Raw genomic sequence first — 20304 nt, forward strand, 5'->3', positions numbered from 1 at the left:
CAAGGGATCCTCCCGCCTCTGCCTAAGGAGTAGCTGGGACCGCAGGCAGGAACCACGCCGCCCCGCGTCCGTTTCCCTTTAGTTTTTTATTTTGAGGCATATACCCCTTATCCAGTTTTCCCCAGTGGTAACGTCTCACAAAACCGCAGCCCGGGACCCCGACCCGCACGCTGGCCGCGGTCCGCCAGGCACAGGACCCCGCCGCGACCGCACAGCCCGCGCGGCTTCCGCAGCTCCGGCCGCTTCCCCCCTACTGGACGCCACCGATCAGCTCCTCCGGGACCTGTTCGTTCCAGAAACGAAACCGTGCGGTGCAGAACTTTCGGGATTGGCTTTTTTCATTCGGCTAACGCCCCGGAGTTCCAGGCAGGCTGTGGGTGCACCAGGAGCTCGTTTCATACTGCCAAGGGCGGCGCCGCGGCCCAGCACACCGACCCTCATTTTCCGACCCGGACACCCGCGAGGGCGGCGGGACGGGGAGGCGCATGGCTGGGCGCTGCTCCACCCAGCACAGCGTCCCGGGGGTCCAGGTCCTGCTGGTGCAGCTTCCACCGCCTTGGAACCCACCAGTGTCCTGGGCCTGGGCGTGTACGCAGCGCCTGTGCGGAGGCGGGGCCTGGGTGTGGGCGGAATCCCTGCGCGGAGGCGGGGCCTGGGTGTGGGCGGAGCGCCTGCGCGGAGGTGGGGCCTGGGCGTGGGCGGAATCCCTGCGCGGAGGCGGGGCCTGGGTGTGGGCGGAGCGCCTGCGCGGAGGTGAGGCCTGGGCGTAGGCGGAGCGCCTTGCGGAAGCGGGACGTGGGCGGAGCGCCTGCCCGGAGGTGAGGCCTGGGCGTAGGCGGAGCGCCTGTGCGGAGGCGGGGCCTGGATGTGGGCGGAGCGCCTTGCGGAAGCGGGACGTGGGCGGAGCGCTTACCCGGAGGCGGGGCCTGGGCGTGGGCGCCGGACTGAAAAGGGCTTGGAGCGCGGCGGCGCAGGGATCCAGCTTCAGCCTGGTCTGTGCCAGCACCCGGTTCCGGAGCGGGCAGCCGAGGAACTCCCGCACGCCGGCGACTGCGCGTGCTCTGCCCGGCACGACTGTAACCTGGAGGGGACGGCCGGAGCGCCCCTCGGGGAGGCGCGAGTCCGAGCCTGGCGCTCCTACCCAGGCGTGCGCTGGCCAGAGGGTGAGTGACCTCTGACCGGGGACCCGGGGCTTGGCTGGGACTGTTCCCTGGACCGCAGGGCTCGAGAGGTCCCTGCGATTTTAACTTGCCCGCCAGACGGTGGACACGTGGGCTCCGTGGTTCCTTGCGCCTGGGCCACGGACCATTTCGAAAATGTGATGGGACGGACCTCTGCCTGTGCGCCGCCGCACGCTGGGGCCAGCTGTGAGCGCTTCCCAGGAATCATCCCATCCAGTCTGCCCTCGCCCGGCCCGTATTTCACGTAGGAATCCGGGAGCCCGAGGTCAGTTTGCAAAGGGGTGCGGTGGTTTAGGCCGATGCACCGCCCAGGGCTGCCCTGATCCCGCGGCTGAGTCACTGTGATTTGGCGCTGCCCTTGTCCAGGACACTGTGGCAGTCTGAAAAAATCAGCTTCTTTAACCTTTAATCTCTGAAAATCTCAGCCAAACCAACACGGGAAAAGGAATGTGTATTAAATAATACACACTTCTAACCATGCTACCTATAATCCTTTGAAAAAAAAGTGGAAGTAACCTAAGTGCCCAGAAATAGGGAAATGGGCACAAAAGGGCATGTGGGCAATGGTGTCACTACACCTACTACACCATGAAAAGTTGTATAGCTGTTAGAATGTCCAGCATGGGGCCCGTCCTCATGGAAAGAGGCACAGGAAATAACAAAGTGAAAACATCATAAAATACCTTCTGGATGCTGATTAAGATGAAATACTGTGTACGTCAACAATAGCAAAGCCCATTTGATGTGATATGCAGAGTTTAATAACCAGGTGGCCCTTTTTCCTGTAGGCCTGGGCAAGTGTGTAGTTTCTAACAAAAGAGAAAAGATTACTGCTGTGGATGGGGCGCTCAGGGACGGGCCTGAGGCTGGAGTGCCCTGGACTGTGAGTCAGGAACCTGGTTGGAGTCTTTTGTCTGTTATTTTCAGCAAGTTGCTCTGTCTTTGGGCCTCAGTTTCTTATTGTAGCACTAGGAGAACTGGAGATAGGGAGTCACAAACACAAATGCCAGGCCAGGCATGTGACATAAATATGTAAACTGGGCCAAGCAAGACCACAGGAAGTGGTGAGGCTTGGGGACACTGAAGGTGCCTGCCCTGCCTAGGGGCCTTAAATTAAAAGCATTTGATCCAAACCAACATGTCTTTCGGCCCTCAGTTTAGGAGTCTCAGGATAAGGTGTTCCCTGAGTCTGCAGAAGCACTGGCAGCATTTTAAAACGTAAAGCAGGTCACATCAGTCCCCTGCCTAAGAAACTCCTGTGGCTTTCTGTTAGGCTTAGGTTGAAATCCTTGCCCAAGCCCCAGGGGCCTGACCCCTGCCATCTTTCAGTTTGCATCTCCCGCCACCGAACTCTTCTTTTCTCAACCACAGTCCAGCCAAACAGGCTCTCTTGCTGTTTCCTGAACCTAGGCCACCTCCCACCTCAGGCCCTTACGGCCATTCCATCTGCCTGGACACCTGTTCCCCCAGATCTTTGCATGGCTGGTTCCATGTCACCATTCACTGTCCTGCTCAGAGACACCTTCCTAGACCACCTCTAAAATACCAAACATATCCCTGCCATTTTATCCACTGAATACTTTATTTGCTGATCACCATTATTTACCATTTTTACTGTTGTGTACTGGTATCTGGAATTCTATGGTTGCTTTCTTTGCCTGCTTGTTTATTCCCCATCACCACCCCAACAAAAGTATAATACAATGTTGCTTTCTCATCTGGCTTATTCACCACTGTCACTTCAGCACCCAGTGCAGTACCTGGTCACCTCCAACAAGGTGTGGATGTGGCTGAATGAATAATGAGCATATCTGTTAGCATCATACTTACTGCTAGTATCATAATAGAGTCAATTCCAGTGGCTTTCACAAAACCCACGGTTTAATTTCTCACGTGAAGAAATCTGGAGTTTGTCTGAAACCCTCAGCCTTTCTGGAACCTGCCTGAATCTGAGCTCCATATTCACCTTCCATTCACAGTTTCACCTCAGACTTGACCTGTAACCCTCCTGGGAGCCTGTTCTCAATTGTGCTTTAGATTCTTCCATTTTTTTTGCTTCAGAGCACCTGTTTTACCTTAGACCAATACCAGCTCTGGCCTCAGGATCGCTGCATAGTTTGTGCTCCTTAGCAGCTGCCTACCTCCCAGGTTCATGAGAGACTTTATTTACATTTATTTACTTTTTTGAGACAGGGTCTTGCTCTGTTACCGAGGCTGGAGTGCAGTGGCATAATCATAGCTCACTGTAACCTTAAACTCCTGTGCTCAAGTGATCCTCTTGCCTCAACCTCCCAAACAGCTGAGACTACAGGTATGCATCACTATGCCCAACTAATTTTTAAATTTTTTGTAGAGATGGGGTCTTGCTATGTTGTTCAGGCTGGTCTCGAACTCCTGGCCTCAAGTGATCCTCTTGCCTCGGCCTCCTAAAATGCTCACGATAGACTTTAGAGGGAAGCTGAGCAGGTGGGCCAGGCTATGAGCTGCCGTGCTAAGTGATGCTCAGGGAATCACCAGAGGGGCCATCCTATCTGACTCAACAACACGACTTCTGTTGCCCTGTGCTTTTCTCAGGCTTCCATGTGCACTTTTTACACACACTCTCTGATGGCCGAAGTTCACTTTCTACAAGCTAAACCTCAAGGCAATGTCTGTCTACCAAGACTGCAAAGCCTCCTAGCTGAGTCATTAACTCTGTGCTGTTTCTCTTACTGCGATGAGCCACACGATGCCTTTCATGACTTGCCCTTTTGGCCCCTGCTGTAAGTTACAGCCGTATTTCTCACTGCCTGAGGTGTTGGTGTCAGCAGCTAGCCCAGGGACAGTGGATCCTGGAAACCTGCCTCATCAGCAGGCTTTGAGGAGTGGCCTCTGGGGAGCTAGAGACATGCTTGCTGCGAGCTTCATTTCCACAATTGTGCTGCTGAGAACATCCAGGATTTCAGCCTCAGCAATGGGACAACTATGTCTCTCACGACATGTGCTCTGGTACTAATAACTCTGGGAAAGCAGGGGCAGCGCAGGTCCCTGGACTTACAAGAGGTAGCAAATGCCTGAAATCCAAAGGCCTCATCCTCGAGCAGGTGAACTCTTCTGTTTTAATGACATAATATTTTTCATTGTGATTTATAGTGCAACTTTTTGTTTCAAACAATACCATCTGTCATCACACACTTTCTTTTTTCTTTCCTTCCTCACTGCCCAGCTTTAGGTTCACCATTGTGTTGCTGTTGTCGTAATAGAAACCCCCCTGAACTTTGAACGCATGAATGTGACCTCTCCCACATTCTCCTGTGCTCTGGCTTGAACACACTAAAGTGCTTGGACACAAAACGTACCTTGAGGGCTTATGTGGTTCCAAACTGACAGTCCATGGCCCTCCCCACAGATTAAATGCCACTGCAAATATTACTGCATGAAAAAAACCAAAGTGAAAATATCCGGAGGTTGGTAGTCCAGAACCATCTTGCCTCTCCAGTAAGGCATCGGGAACCCAGGTTCCATTTGTATTTCTGCTCCCCATCCTCCGTGTATAGCCTCTGTCCCTGGATGACTGACTCTGCCCTCCTATTCCACAGTCCAGCTAGGAGGAAGGCCAGTGACAAGGGCCAAAATGGCACCTCCCCTCACCCCCCCAGCTGAGTCAGCTCCTTAAGGACATTTCCTAGAAGCCCCACCCAGTGACTTCTGCTCACACCTCACTGGCCACCCCTGACTACAGGGGAGGCTGGGGAGATGTGATCTTTACCTGGGCACGTTAACTCCCTGAATAAATTCAGGGTGTGTTCCTAAGGAATGAGGAGGGGATGTTGGATAGCCAAAGAGGCAGTCAATAGTCAAGTGAATGGGAAAGGACTTTAACTCACCTTTGTGGTGTGAGGGTGTTTGGAGTGATCAGAGCTGTCTGCTCCCTCTTGGCAGTGACAGCACCCCCCTCTGTAAGTCCCAGGACTGCCCTCCGACTTAGCTCCCCAGCCAGGGTGGTGGAAGCCTCTTTTCCTTTCTGTCCACAGGGCACCCATCTTGTAGAGCCCGCTGCTGTGCACCCCTCGCTGCTCGGCAGTGTTCTGCAGACCCGGCCCTGCACAGCGCTTCTGGACGGCTGGAGGTGGGGAGTGGGCCCTGCAGATGCAAACGCAGGCCCTGCCCCAGGTTTCAGCTGCAGCGGGGATAAGCTCAACTTCTGCATTTCTCTGTTCTTTTTATTATCCCGTAAAGATGCACTGTTATTTTAAACTTGTCATTTGGGCACAACTTGCAGCATGCAGTGTCTTCACCCTAACCCCAGTCACATGCTCTGAGTTGTTTGGGTTTTCCGCAATTTTTTTATCATGGTTAAATACACTTAACATAAAATTTTACCATCTTAACCATTTTTAAGTTTGTAGCTTAGTGGCATTAAGTATATTCATAATGTTGTGCAACCATCACGTCCATCCATCTCCATAGCTATTTTCATCTTGCTAAACTGAAACTTTGTATCCATTAAACACTAACTTTTCACTCCACCCACACACACCACCAGCCCCTGGAAACCCTCATTCTACTTTCTGTCTCTATGAATTTGACTCCTCTAGGAACCTTGTATACACGGAATCACACAGTATTTATCTTTCTGTGTCTGGCTTATTTCACTGAGCATGATGTCCTCAAGGCGCATCCATGTTGTACCGTGTGTCAGAATTTCCTTCCTTTTTAAGGAAGAGTAATAATCCATTATATGGATGGACCACATTTTGCTTATTCATTCATCTGTTGATAGACTTGGGTTGCTTCACATTTTAGCTATTGTGAATAATGCTGCTATGAACGTGAGTGAACAAATGGTTCTTTGAGACTCTGCTTTCAATTCTTTTGAGTTCCTACTTAGAAGTGGAATTGCTGGATTGTATGGTGACTCTCATTTTAATTTTTTGAGGCGCCTCCATACTGTTTTTTACAGCGGATGCACCATTTCACATTTTCCCCAACTGTGCACAAGGTTCCAATTCTCCACATTCTCATCAATCCTTGTTATTTTCTGTTTGTTTGAGAGTGACGATTCTAATGGGTGCAAGGTGGTATCTCACTGTAGTTTTGATTTGCATTTCTGTAATGATGAGTGATGTCAATCATCTTTTAACGTGCCTGTTGGACATTCATATATCTTCTTTGGAGAAATGTCTATTCAGGTCCTTTGCCCTTTTTAAAATTGAGTTATTTGGTTTTTGGCATTGAGTTTTATCTGAGCTGTTTTTTCGGCAACAAGAATAGGTTTGTTGGAAATATCCTGTCTCTCTCAGAAGGAAGCCAGTTATTTCAGAGATGGCTACTGGGGTTAAAGACACAACCTTTGAGGCCCCCGGGGAAAACCAGCATTTTCCCTGAGCCCTAGTGTGTGCCAGCCACCACACATACAGACAGTCTCTCTTAGTCTTGGGCCATGCTGTGACTTTGTCAAGGAGGAGGCTGAGGCACAGAGAGGCAAAGGCATGTGCTGCAGGGCCCGCAGTTACCAATGGCAGAGCTGGAACCGAGGCCAAGTCCATCTGACCAGGAGGTCTCCATTGGCCTACACTGCCTCCTTGGAGGAACTTCTGACACCTCAGGTTGGAAACCAGGTCGAAACCAACTCCCTTTCTTTCAGGTGAGGAAGAGGCCTAGCAACACCCACTGCCATCCCCTCGTCTTCCCAGCAGAGCCGAGGCATCCAGGCAGCTAGCTGTGGGGTGGCAGCTCGCACCGCGAGCCTCCTCTGCTCAGCTCCCTTTGTCATCTGAAGAGGACACTTAAGGGAGACAGGAAGGCCAAGGAGGTACAACTCCTGCTTCCTACCTGGCTTATTTCCCAGGTCCTCTTCTCCATGGCTGCCTTCACAGAAGGTTCTGAGTTCCCTCAACCACAGCAACACAGAAGGAGTGGTTTGGCATCCTGCATGCTTTGTGCTCCGAGACCTAACTCTCCAGATGCTTCCTTGCCTATGTGGAGATGCCTTTTCTCTGATGCGTTTGCACGTCCTGCAGGAAGCTGTGGCGAGGCCCGGCCATGGCACATCCACCTCCCTCATGTTCCTTTTCTCTTCCAGATCGTGGGGCTCTCGGAGGAGAGTGACCGCAGCTGAAAGCCCGGGCCACCCGCTCAGTCGGAGAGGAAGGATCTGTCGTACTACAGCATGGCAGGTAACCAGTAGTCATGGGGGACGCAGACTTTTCATGAGAAATTGAAGACATTGTTTGTTGTAAAAAAGTCCAAACAACATGGAAGTGTATAAACCTGTTTTGTTTATTACATGGACCACTATCTGGAATTCTTCTCACTTGTTTTGTTGTCCATTTCACCCCCTCCAGAATGTAAGTTCCTCAAAAGTGGGGCCTTGCCGGTCCTGTCTTTTCTCTGCCTCCTCTCCCTGAACTCACCCCTGGGACATGCTGCCCCAGAGTAGTTGTTGATTGAATGACCCCCAGGAGGTGCCTTGGTCAAAAACTTGGTGTGGTTCCATCTTTACTCTTGTGATTGCTTATAATGTGCACATGCACACACACACGCACATGCACACACACATATACACATACACACACACATGTGCACACACATACACACATAATTTTGCAACTTCATTTTTTTCATTCAGCAATATAACGTGGAAATCCTTTCATTATAGAACACACAGATTCACCTTATTCTATATATTGTAGTGTAGATTAGGATTTTTAACCTTGTCACTGACATCATGGGCCAGATAATCCTTCGTCGTGGGGTCAGGCTTGCGCACTGTGAGATGTTTAGCAGTGCCCTGGCCCCTACCCATCAGATGCTAGTAGCACTCCTCCCACACCAGTTGTGACAACCAAAAATATCTCCAGATGTTGAGAAATGTCCCCTGACAGGCAACATAGTCCCCAGTTGAGAAACCTCGTTGTGGGTATTTCATTTGTATCCATTTTCCTGTTAAGCCCGCAACTCGAATTCCTTTATAACACAGGAGTCTGAGAAAGCAAAATAAAAGTGTTAACTATTAATCTAACTCATGGAATTCAACCTTTACACTCAGCTGAATGCCCTGAAACTGTTGGCTTCAAACCTCTATTTTCTTTTTAAGGTCCTAGACTGAAAATTTTAAATCAAGAGTTTAACATCTTTTTAGATGTTACCAGGGTATATTTAATTAAGCAAATCACCACACTGCCTCCAGGAAGCAATCAGTACAGAATCTCGCAGACTCTCCTGAGTGAGGAAAACACTGCTTCCGAGGCCCCCGGGGTTGATGGTACGGCTGGTGCCTGCACTTTGTCCTCAGTCTCAACACTGACAGACGGACTCGCAGTAGCCCTGCCTTCCCCTGGGATCAAGGGTTTCCATTTTCATGCTTTGCTTACGTGTCAGGTTTTGATGAACGTGGAGGAGGTGGAAGCAGACCGGGCCAGACCGAAAGGTGCCGGTGGCTGATGCCTGCCAATGTAGGTTGCATAGAAGATTGGTTCCAGCAGCTTTTTAATTTTGATGTTAGGGTGCAGGCCTAAACCTTTTCACAGGGGCTAAATAAATTAGATCAGTCTTTTGAAGAATTTAGTGGTGGTATTTTTGAGGAGACATAATTTGGCCCATTGTGTTTTCATGCGTTGGTAAACCCAAGTAATGATGAGCTGGGATACAACTGAATAAAAAAAGTCCGTTGCTTTAAAACTGCCACTCATTGGCATTTCTTTGCTTCAAGCACCATAATGCACTGAAACATTTAATTTTCACCTTAGTCTTCGTTGAATTTTGACATAGAGAAGTTGCTCTTCAAGGGGAACCGTTTCTTCTGTTCATGTAGGTAAGAAAGTGCTCATTGTCTATGCACACCAAGAGCCCCGGTCTTTCAACGGCACCTTGAAGAACGTGGCCGTGGACGAGTTGCGCAAGCAGGGCTGCGCGGTCGCTGTGTCTGACCTGTACGCCATGGACTTTGAGCCGAGGGCCACAAGGAAAGACATCACTGGTGAGTCATGGGGGCAACTCTCTGTTGTTTTTTTTTAACTTTCTTCTTTGTGTTAATTAAAAACATGTTGACTTCTGATTCCAAAAGGGCAGCTAGAAACAAGCTGGTTTCACTCCCCTAGCCCCCACAGAAAGCCAAAAAAAAAAACCTGTAGCACTGAGATTATCACCAGCAATATCCCAGAACTCAAGTACCAGGATGAGGTAGCTCCCAGGGCCACAGGGAAGTGAAAAAACTCCAAGCAGATGGTAAGAGAATTGAACTTTCATGTCTGCAACACCCCCTTCCCAATATGCCCAGCACCAAGCTTGTGGAAATTTTCCCCCCAACCCACAGTTTCTACATTGGAAAACGTGAGATCTCGATGGACAACCAGCTTCCCTGTTGTCTTGGGTTCCCTCGCAGGAGACCTGTCCCTGCCTCACCCCACAGGAAGCACTGGGAGTACCTGAAGGGAGAACTATTCCTGAGAACAGCCAGAAACAAGTGGGGAGGCAGGACTACCATGCCCAGCCCTGGAAACTGTGCTCTGTACCTTGGCCAAAGGAGACGCCAAATCAGAGTGGTTGTTCAGCACCATGCTGGAGGCGGTTCACTCCGTAGGTCCCTTGGGCAGGAGCCCCTAGCCATCCTTCCCACACTCCAGACAGCCCCTGTGGGACCACCTCCATTTGGGACAGGCAGCGCTTAAATCATTTACTAGAGCTGAGGCAAAGCTGGGCTTAAGGTACCATCTAGTGCTGAAAAGGAGGCAGCAACCTAGTGGGGGGAAGAAAAGAAATTCAATAGGTAAATGGCAAAGAGTCTCTAGCAAACGTATCCAATAAAAACCAAAACAAGCCAGACAGAGAGGACTGAAGTAAATACATAGATAGTCCTTTAATACAAAGGCATGGACACACATCCACAAAAACAATAGCAAATAGGGATCCATGACCTTCCCAAACACAAAGCACACAACCAATGACTGACCCTAATAAGATGGCAATACTCTGACCGAAAGTCCAAAAGAGTAGTTTTAAGGAAACTCAGTGATTTCCAAGATAACACAGAAAAGCAATTCAGAAATTGTCAGAAAAATTTAATAGAGATTGAAATAATAAAAAACACTGAACAAATCTTGGAACTGAGAAGTACCTTTAATGAACTGAAAAATTCATTTAGAGGTTCTCAACAGCAGAATGAATCAAAATCAATGGAACGAAAAGTTGGTATTTGAAAAGATAAACAAAAGTGACAAACCTTTAGCAAGACTAAGGAAAAAAGAGAGAAGAAAATCTTACGGGAAAAAGGAGACAACTGAGACCAGGGAAATACAAAGAATCATTGGAAACTATTCTTTTTTTTTTTTTTTTGGAGACAGAGTGTCGCTTTGTTGCCCGGGCTAGAGTGAGTGCCATGGCGTCAGCCTAGCTCACAGCAACCTCAAACTCCTGGGCTCAAGCGATCCTACTGCCTCAGCCTCCTGAGTAGCTGGGACTACAGGCATGCGCCATCATGCCCGGCTAATTTTTTCTATGTATATTTTAGTTTGCCAGATAATTTCTTTCTATTTTTAGTAGAGACGGGGGTCTCACTCTTGCTCAGGCTGGTCTCGAACTCCTGACCTCGAGCAATCCACCCGCCTCGGCCTCCCAGAGTGCTAGGATTACAGGTGTGAGCCACCGCGCCTGGCTGATTCTGAATCAACTATATGCCAACAAATTGGAATATCAGGGTATTCTCCATTTTCTCTCTGCTTTTTACAGAAATGGTAGCATGTTATACTCATTGTGTTTCACATTGCTTTCCTTTTTACCACTGCAAAGTCTTCCCTTGTATGGCTGTGTTGTCATAGCTTGAGTAGCCCCTACTGAAGTGTGTTATAAGGTGCTTCTGATCTTTTGCTGATACAAACAAGGCTGCAATAGATAATCATGGCCACATGTGTCTCCCTGTGTATGCAGGCACATCTAGAAGTGGAACTGCTGGTCAGAGGGAGTTCGTGTGTTTAGTTTCCATAGGAGGTATCAAGCTGCTTTCCGTGAGTGTTGTGCTAGTTACACTCCCACCAGCAATGTCTCACGTGCTTGTGGTGCGGCCCGCCCCCTCCCCCCCCATCACCAACAGCGTCACCACTTTTTTCCCAGTTGCTGGTCTGGCAAGTGAAGGATGGTCTCTGGTGTAGTTCCCATTTGTTCTTGTCTCATTATAAGTGAAGTTCAGTATTACAGTATTTTATATTTATTAATATTAATATTTTAATAACACATTAAATATTTTCTTTCCTGTGAAATATCTGTTCTTATCTCTTATTCATTTTTCTATTAGACTGTTGGTCTTTTTCTGATTGATTTTAAAGAGCTTTTTATATATTAAAAAATTAGCCTATAGTGTGGGATGTGAATTGCAAATACTTTTTACCTAATTTTCTTGTTTTTTAAAAAATTTTGATTTTACTTATTATGGTTTTTTTCCATGTAGGATTTTATTGACTTTGTTGACTTTTGATCCATCTTTTTTTTCTATGATCTTTGGATTTTATGTTATATTTCTATAAACTCTACGATTATATTTTTAAAAGTTTTAGTTTCTCCTAGTATTTGATCATGTTCTACTTTTTAAATTTAAATATCTCATCATTTCAAATTTATTTTGGTGTATGATGTGAGGTGTGGGTCCAGTTAAGTACCTACTCAGTTAGCTCATTACCATTTATTGTATGATTCAGCCATTTGTCCCCGATTTAAAATGCCGCCTTCATCGTGACCTAAATTCCCACATATTTGATTCTATTCCCTTCTTTCTGTTCTGTTTTTTCCCCTTATCTACTCAGGACATGTAGCACATGGTTTTAATTATTTTGCCAAATCATTTAATTTAATACCTGATAGAGGTCACCCTCACTTTCCTTATTTTCTATTTTTATTTAATTTTTCCATAAAATCTTTGAATTACCTTTTCAGATTCAAAAAGAAACCCAATGGTATTTTTGCTAAGATCCTATTAAACTTATAAATGGAATTAGGAAGAATTGACCTTTTATGATGCTGTTCTTCAGTCCAAGAAAATGATGTGGCTTTTCAGTTGTTTAAGTCTTTTTTGACCCCCTCAGAAAGTGTGTAGACATTTTCTTCATGCAGATCTTTCATAATTCTTCCCAACTGGTCGTTGCTTCCCACGTGAGGGGACCATCTCTGTGCATGCCTGTGTGTGTGTCTGGCCGCCGCACGTCTTCTTACTGTTTGTAACACTTCCCAGCTGATTTTCTAGGGCTTTCCAGGTATGAAATCAAATAATCTGCCAATATTGATAATTTCATCTCCTCTTTTTCAGTATTCAGTACCTCTAATTTCCTTCTGTTTGTGACTGTGTTAACTAGATCTCCAGATACAATTTTCAGGACTCATGTCAGTAGTCTACATCTTGTCTTTCTTTTTTTTTTTTTTTTTTTGGTCTTTACTTTCTTTCTTCCCTTTTAATAGATCCATCAACTATTTTCTCTTAATGAACAGCAGAGCAGGGGCTAGAAAAATAGATAACACTGGGATATAGAGCCACTAGTTTTAAGTGAATAAAGTAACACAAGCTTGGGGTAAAAAATATTTTTAAATATAGGTGAACACAGGGTACAAAGTAGAAGCCCCTGTTGACACCTCCTCCAGCCACACCCCAGAGGCAAACGAGCTTAACCTTTTGGTGCAAACATACATATCCATGTGGTATTTTGAAACTTTGTAGCTATAGAAGGAAAGAGCCTGACGGGGTCCTGGGTGCTACACAGTGTTGTCATGGAAACTCCAGGTGACAACCTCCCTGACACAACACAGCCTCTTGCCGCCCGTGGTCACCTTCTTAGGCTTCCCGTAAAGACAGGATTTTATACATAGAAGAACTCAATGTATACTTTTTGAATAAAAATCAAATACAAGTAGGTTAAAAGAGGATGCAAAGAACACTGAAAGGGTTTTTAATTACGACTTGATTGAAGGACTACTGGCCCAGTTCTCATGTGGCTCTTCTCCAGGTGGCTTCAGCTTTGCACCCTCTTTGCCAGACACACTGGTGTGGGTTAGTGGGTCACACCTGGGCCACACTTGGGCCTCAGGTCATCCCACCTCTGCACCCACCTCTGCCATGTAGAACCCGTGTGGCACTGGACAAGCCACCTAGTTTTTCTGAGACCTCGGTTGTCTCTGGTGGATTGGGAACTGCACCGACCTCGCTGGTGGTTATGATGAGAAGGGGCCATGTGCAGAGCACAGCACCTGCTAGGGAGGAAGTGCTCAGTCTGTGGCCCCCCCCCTGCTCAGGCTCTCGCTCCTTCCCTAGCCTGGCCCCAGGGTGCAGCGCCTGGTCAGGTTGAAGGAGTGCCTGGCGTGCTTGGAGGAGCCCAGGTACACACAGCACTAGTGCGACGGCTGGGACGGGCTGCAGACATGCACCTGCCAGTGACAGCGTTTGGCCTCTTCCTCCCCAGGTGCTCTCTCCAATCCTGAGCTGTTCAATTACGGGGTGGAAGTCTATGAAGCCTACAAGAAGAGATCTCTGGCCAGCGACATCACTGAGGAGCAGAAAAAGGTTCAGGAAGCTGATCTAGTGATATTTCAGGTTTGTTTTTCCAATATAGTGAATCAGAGTCATCTGTGTACAAACTCTTTCCTAACGTTGAGTGTGGGGCTCCTCCTAGAAGTGGTATCAATGTTTTTTGCACATTTGTACACTTGAGTGTTGTAACCCGGTTGTAACACTTTACCTACTTACAACACTAGTTCAGCAATTTACCTAGTTGGATAAAGAGATCTATGTAGCCAGTATCACTCACTCAAAATCCTGACCCCAGGTAAATAGAAATGAAGGATTTATCCATTAGCCCAATGGTCCAAAAAATGTCTGGATCCTGCCAGACCTTTTGCTTCCATTCTCCTGTAGCCCCCACCCCCAGACATGCCAATTTGCCTACACGAGTGGTCAGCAGGGGCAATCCAGCCAAATGCAACTCTTGCCTTAAATATCTTGATCATTGAGAGGAAAATCTTTGGTTTCTATCCTCTCACTGGTTGTTTCACCTCCCTGAACCTCCGCCACCCTCCATGTATTTGTTCACAAGGAGGAGAGAACTGCCCCACAAAACAGCCTCTAGGAACGCTGACTCATTAAGGCCACTTCCTGCCACCCAGAGGAGAATGCGTGCAGTCACAGATGTGACCATAAGCCTGGCAGCCATGTAAACACGTGCCCTTTGAGGGAATTGGGTTGACAGAAATCCAAGTTGAGCTAGAAAGAAAGGCGAGTTTATCATAAGGGCTGTGGTTTCTTGGATCTCCTGGACCCCAAGGGCAGAGCTGCGGCTGGGATTTGGGGATAATGTCCCCCGAGGCAGGAGCACCTCTGCTGTCCTCCTCACATTCCCGTCTGCTTCTCCCCGCAGCCTGGTCCTCTCTCCTGCATGCCAGGGCCTGGGTTCCCTAGATCCAGAGTTTTGAAACAAGGAATCTGATGGGTCCAGATTGCCTCTGTTCTCTGCCCTGCTTGAGGGCAGGGCGTGGGTGGGAGAAGACCACTGTCCTTACGGTGGGTGCAGAGCCCCTCGTGTGGGTAAGGCGGAGGTTGTCATGGTTCCCAAACCCTTCACAAAAGCAACCCGTGTATGTAGGAGGAGGGATGCTTCACCCCTGCCCAGGCCTGCCTCTGTGCACCCCTTCCTGACGCCAGCCCTCTCTTTAACAAGCCACCTTGAGACGCTACTCTGGCCCAAGTGCAGGATGTTCCTTTATCCTAACATACACGGGTAGACCCACAGTGCCTTAGACCTAAGTACCATACGGTTCATCATGCACACTTAATAGTCATGCTGGCATGATGGGCCTGTGTCCTGAGCCACATGGTCCCAGCAGAGCTGTGGTCAGCTCTCTCACTGGGCTCCTATCCCCCTGGTGTTGGCCAACCACGCAGGGCCCACTTCTCCCTGCCCCACCTACCTGCTCCACCCCATAACTGGGTGGCTGGGGTAAGCCAACACTGAACTCTTCTCTAATGGTCTTTCTTTTGTTCCATCTCATTTCATGTTTCTTCTCTCCTTGCCTTCCCTCTTTTTCTGGTACTTTGTCCAGAGACTTTGCATTGTAAGTTTATTTTTTTCATTCAACACTAGTAAAAATTTCATTCATCACTACTACTGCTGTTAGCAGAGCCCACCACTCACTGAGCATTTCTGCTCTGGGCATTCTGTTCCAGGCACTGTATTGTGTCCTTGAATCCTCACCACAATGCTGTGAGCTACAAACTGTTAGTACCCCTATTTGACAAATCAGGAAAAGGAGGCACAGAGAGGTCAAGTAACTTGCCAGCATCACACAGCAGTAGGTTGTGGAGCTTGGATTTCATTGCCAGATCCTGATTTTGATTTATATTGAAAGCACACGGAACATGGGCTTCCACTTTTGGTAACTGTTGATTGCATGTGTTTATTTCCCTTCCTAGACGGTACCACTGGATATGATGTTAGGGCTTCGGTGGGACCCAGTGGAGTTGGGGAGATCTTACTGCTGGTGTGAGGAATCTGAGCATAAGGCTTTGGTTTGTGTCAAAACCACAGCTGCTCAGCGCCTGACTCAGTCTGCCCCCCAGAAGCTAACACCTCACCCCGGTTCACCCCAGGCACGGGAAGGGGCACACTCTTTTCCACACCCTTCCTCTTGGTTGTCTCGGTCACAGAGACTGCTGCCCCAAAGCCAGTGTCCCGTCCCGCAGAGCTCCTCACCCCTCCCTGCCTGCCCGGGGACCAGCATCAGGGGCTGTCGTGGGGGATTCAGACCCACCCCAGCAGTGACCAGGACCATTGTCAATTCCGCCCCGCCCCCATCCACACTGCACCTCTCAGGCTGAGCATGTGGGTTGCCCTCACCTGCCCAGCTGCCCGGGCAGAGGACAGCGGGATTCGTTCTGAGTCAGCAGACGGACTGAGTACGAAGCCCTGGGGCCCGCAGCAGCAAGGGTCCCCCTGTGTCCCTCCCGCAGTTCCCGCTGTACTGGTTCAGCGTGCCGGCCGTGCTCAAGGGCTGGATGGACAGGGTGCTCTGCCAGGGCTTTGCCTTCGACATCCCCGAGTTCTACGATGCCGGTTTTCTCAAGGTATGTGCTCTGGGATCTGGATCACTGCAGACTATTGGAGTGGGGAAGAGGGGCGTCTTTCAAGTTGAACTTCTAGTTTCCTTTTATTTTTTTAAGCAAATATCGATTGAGCACCTACCATGTGCAAAGCACTGTGTGATGCACACAGATGAGCAAAGCGTCATTCCTGAAATCATGGAGTTATCGTCTAGTGAGAGCTACTGATACGTGGCAGAGAAGGGGCTGGACAGGGGGTGGGCGAGGGTGGCAGTAGGCAACTTGACGTGGCCACATGGCAGCCACCGCCGGTCCCAGACAGGGCGTCTCCTCTGTGGCAAAAGCCAGCCCTGACCTCACACAAGGTCACGCCCTGAGCTCCCCGTGCCTCCCTGTGAGACAGAATGACATGACACCCACACTGCAGGGCGAGCGGTGCATGGAGCCTGGTGGATGCACCACACGTGTGGCTGTGAACTTCTTACTAAAAGAAATGTATTTTTTTAATTCTAAAAAAAGTCAGAGAATAGTTGCATGTAAGGAAAACAGACCAAGGAACAAAGATCTGTCTAGGACCGTGAATGATGCTGCCATTGCCCGAGTGGCTCCGGGTGCCGGGCACTGCTGGCCTCCCCCCAAGTCCTGTTCCTGCTTTCTGCCTGAAACCCGGGCGTGTTAGAGCTGTCACAGTTGTTTGGTCGGTTGGCTCCAATTGTCCCATTGCCCCCTCCTGTTGGGGTGCAGTTGTCACCCGAGCGTGGGCTTGCTGAAGGTGGGATTGTTCCATTCGTCCATCCCCAGAGGACGCTGACCTCACGTCTTCCCTGCTGGCCAGGACAAGCCTTTGTGCTGGGGTCACGATAGCATTTCCACCCTCTCCTGGAGCCCACACGGACGCCTTGCTTTCTCCCCTGCAGGATAAATTAGCCCTCCTGTCCCTGACCACAGGAGGCACGGCCGAGATGTACTCGAAGGCAGGAGTCAGCGGAGATTTTCGATACTTCCTGTGGCCGCTCCAGGTAGACGAGCTGCGCCTGGCTCCCTTGCTGCATTGGCCCGCCGCGCACACGCGCACTCATGCACGCACACGCATACCGTACACACACGCCTTCAGCTCCCTGAGGGCTAAGATGAGATGTGATGGAAGCTTGATGATCCACACCATTTTAATGACTCCTGGGTACAAAAAAATCATATAACATTTTGTCCTTTATAATTTTGGCCGATAGGGAAAGGACATGTCGTAATTATAGCCTTTGATATTGTTTGGGCAGAAGCTAAGCCAAACCCGCTTGGCTGATGTCTGCCCTGTGGTAAGCAGAATGTCCCCAGGTGGCCCTGCGTGTGTGGCAGGCCCAGCGGCCGGGTAGAGAGCTGTCCACGTGGCTGCGGCAGTGCTTGGGGAAGGCAGCGCCTTCCTTGGACCCTGGCAGGAGGCACCTGGGCCCTGCATTCTGGATGGCCTCGTGCTGGCCTCTGCTGGCCATGGCGACTCCGCCCGGGCGAGGGGTCCGTGGAGCCACCTCCCAGTCCCCAGCCCCATCCCAGGCCTGGTCCCCTAGGTGGGGTCCGTGCTGCCTGGGCCCGAGGGGCAGCCGTCTGCCAAGGGGCAGGGCAGAGCAGTTCAGTCAGGCCGGGTGTCCATGAAGCACCCCGTGCAGGGCAGGGCTGGAGTCGGGGGAGCAGGCCCAGGTTAGGGACCCTGGGAGACCCAGAAACCTAACGCGCAGCTGTTCTGTTTGTCAAGGCAGGAGGAGGACTTGAATCTGGGGGTTTATGAGCTTGCTTTAAAAAGTAGGCATCGTCCCTTTTCTGTGAACGCCCTCCAGAGCCCTGCCCACGTGCCTGTCGGGATGTCGGCACCCTTTCTGTATCAGAGAAGTTAACCCTGTGTCTTTTCCAAACGTTAAGATTTTTCTTCATGTAGCCAAAGCACATGCTTTTTTTTTTTTTTTTTTTTGAGACAGCGTCTCGCTGTGTTGCCCAGGCTAGAGTGAGTGCCGTGGCATCAGCCTAGCTCACAGCAACCTCGAACTTTTGGGCTCAAGCAATCCTTCTGCCTCAGCCTCCCGACTACAGGCATGCGCCACCATGCCCGGCTAATTTTTTCTATATATATATTTTAGTTGACCAGATAATTTCTTTCTATTTTTAGTAGAGACAGGGTCTCGCTCTTGCTCAGGCTGGTCTCGAACTCCTGACCTCGAGCGATCCACCTGCCTTGGCCTCCCAGAGTGCTAGGATTACAGGCGTGAGCCACCGCGCCCGGCCGCATGCTTATTTTTAAGCTCGTCCTTTACCGTTGTTGTTTGCTGTTAGGAATGGGACTCGTCTTCGGTTATATCGTCTAATCTACTTTGGTTTATGAAGGCTGTTGATTTCTGAATATTATTTTTTTACCCAGACCATTTTCTGTTTTCTCCTACTGATCATAATTTTTTTTTAGCTGGTTTCCAGTAATAAAGTCACGTTTTCTGAGAACAAAAATGTAGAAAGTGGCGTGTGGGCCTCTCACTCCCCACCTGACGGGCAGGCCTGGCACAGGTGCAGGTTTTAAAGGCAGTAATGCAGAGGCCTGAGCGTGAGATTTCTATAAAAAAGTGGTCTTCTTTGAAAGGAGAAAGCATGTGATTCCAATTAGTGATACCACCTGAAGGAGAGATAGTTTACAATTGTCCCTTCACAGGCCAGCTGACCTCTTACATGTCATAGCCAAGCTTCAATTCTTCTTGCTTTGAAAAATCTTTATTTTATTTTTTATTTTTATTTATTATCATTTTTTAAGGCTGGTCAAGTGAAGCAGTAGGAATGGAGAAGGAACAAAGGAATCTTTACATTTTTTTAGTTTGCAAAAGTATATATCATAGCAAAAAAATGAGGCAATATGAAATAGAAAAAGAGAAAGTCCCCTTAATCCCCCATCTCAGAAATAACCACTTTTGACAATTATTTTCTTATACCCCATAAATTCTTACATACATAATTTTTATTATGTTTATTATCCTTTTGCATAAATTTTGTACCAAAAATACTGCTTAAAATTTGTTGCTGTTTCCATTTGACAAATATCATTTCATTTCATTTGAATAACCTTCCATGGTGGCACATTATAGCTAGAATAACCTCATTTTAGAGTAATCCGTAGTATGAATGTACCATAATTTGCCTAATCAATCAAAGTCGTGATGTTTAGTGTCTGATTCAGTAGCAAAGATTGCAGGTTAATCTCAATTATAAGAATAGAATTTGGAAGCCAGGCATTGTGGCATGTGCCTGTAGTCCCAGCTACTCAGGAGGCCAAGGTGAGAGGATTGCTTGAGCCCAGGAGTTCAAGTCCAGCCTGGGCAATATAGGTAGACCCATCTCTTAAAGAAAAAAAAAAAATAGAATTTGGAAATTCCAGCTACCCCAAGTTCTTCACCTCACTCATAAAGCCCCAATTCCTAAGTCATAGGGAAGTTTAATTTTCAGTTACCTTGTAGCCTTAAAGTTGTTTTATAATTTTTTGAAGGTTTGCTTCTTACCACTTCCCTCCTTTAATCGTCTAACCAAAGCGTAGGTAAAAGGCATAGTTTCTAATCAGTTCCTTCCTTTCCTGTGGCTGTAGCACGGTGCGTTGCACTTCTGTGGATTTAAAGTCCTTGCCGCTCAGATCAGTTTTGCTCCTGAGATGGCATCAGAAGAGGAAAGAAAGGGGATGGTGGCTGCGTGGGCCCGGAGGCTGAAGACCATCTGGGAGGAGGAGCCCATCGCCTGCACGCCCCCGTGGTACTTCGGGCAGTGACTGTGCCACGTGCACATCTTGTGAGCAACACACTAGGAGACCCAAGCGTGTGCAAAGGGAAATGCAGTCATGAAATAAAATTACAGTATAGCAAACTGGAAACATTTAATGAAGTAGATGAATGAGTGTCTTGAGCGTTTTATAGGGCCCGATCAATCATTTCAATAATCAGCTTATTATAGTGAATTCTATTCTGACCACTATTCACCCAGGTTTTCTTTACTTTAATATTTGTCTAATATCTTTCCATATTCCTATGTGCAAGCTTCATGGATAATTTATTTTCACAG

The 20304-nt window shown here is 48.5% G+C and overlaps 1 protein-coding gene across 2 annotated transcripts; it reads left to right on the top strand.

Annotated features, from left to right (window-relative positions):
- Window positions 1-943: 943 nt before the first annotated feature.
- NQO2 (N-ribosyldihydronicotinamide:quinone reductase 2) lies at window positions 944-20116 on the top strand. 2 transcript variants are annotated; one of them, XM_045551582.1, is made up of 8 exons: window positions 944-1163; window positions 6808-6975; window positions 7246-7339; window positions 8977-9141; window positions 13601-13731; window positions 16141-16254; window positions 17148-17249; window positions 19838-20116. In XM_045551582.1, the coding sequence occupies exons 3-8, from the start codon at window positions 7333-7335 to the stop codon at window positions 20012-20014; spliced, it is 696 nt and encodes a 231-aa protein (XP_045407538.1). In that variant the 5' UTR covers window positions 944-1163; window positions 6808-6975; window positions 7246-7332; the 3' UTR covers window positions 20015-20116. The 2 variants fall into 2 exon arrangements, with proteins under 2 accessions (XP_045407538.1, XP_045407537.1); XM_045551581.1 differs by lacking the exon at window positions 6808-6975.
- Window positions 20117-20304: the final 188 nt, after the last annotated feature.

The sequence above is a fragment of the Lemur catta genome, chromosome 5 (assembly GCF_020740605.2).
Source record: "Lemur catta isolate mLemCat1 chromosome 5, mLemCat1.pri, whole genome shotgun sequence".
Lineage (NCBI taxonomy): Eukaryota > Metazoa > Chordata > Mammalia > Primates > Lemuridae > Lemur > Lemur catta.

What these genes read in the sequence shown, in the direction of transcription:
- NQO2 (XM_045551582.1), top strand. An exon ending in ACGATGCCGGTTTTCTCAAG is followed by an intron (nt 16,255 to 17,147) that starts GTATGTGCTCTG and finishes TCTCCCCTGCAG; the next exon opens with GATAAATTAGCCCTCCTGTC. An exon ending in ACTTCCTGTGGCCGCTCCAG is followed by an intron (nt 17,250 to 19,837) that starts GTAGACGAGCTG and finishes CTGTGGCTGTAG; the next exon opens with CACGGTGCGTTGCACTTCTG.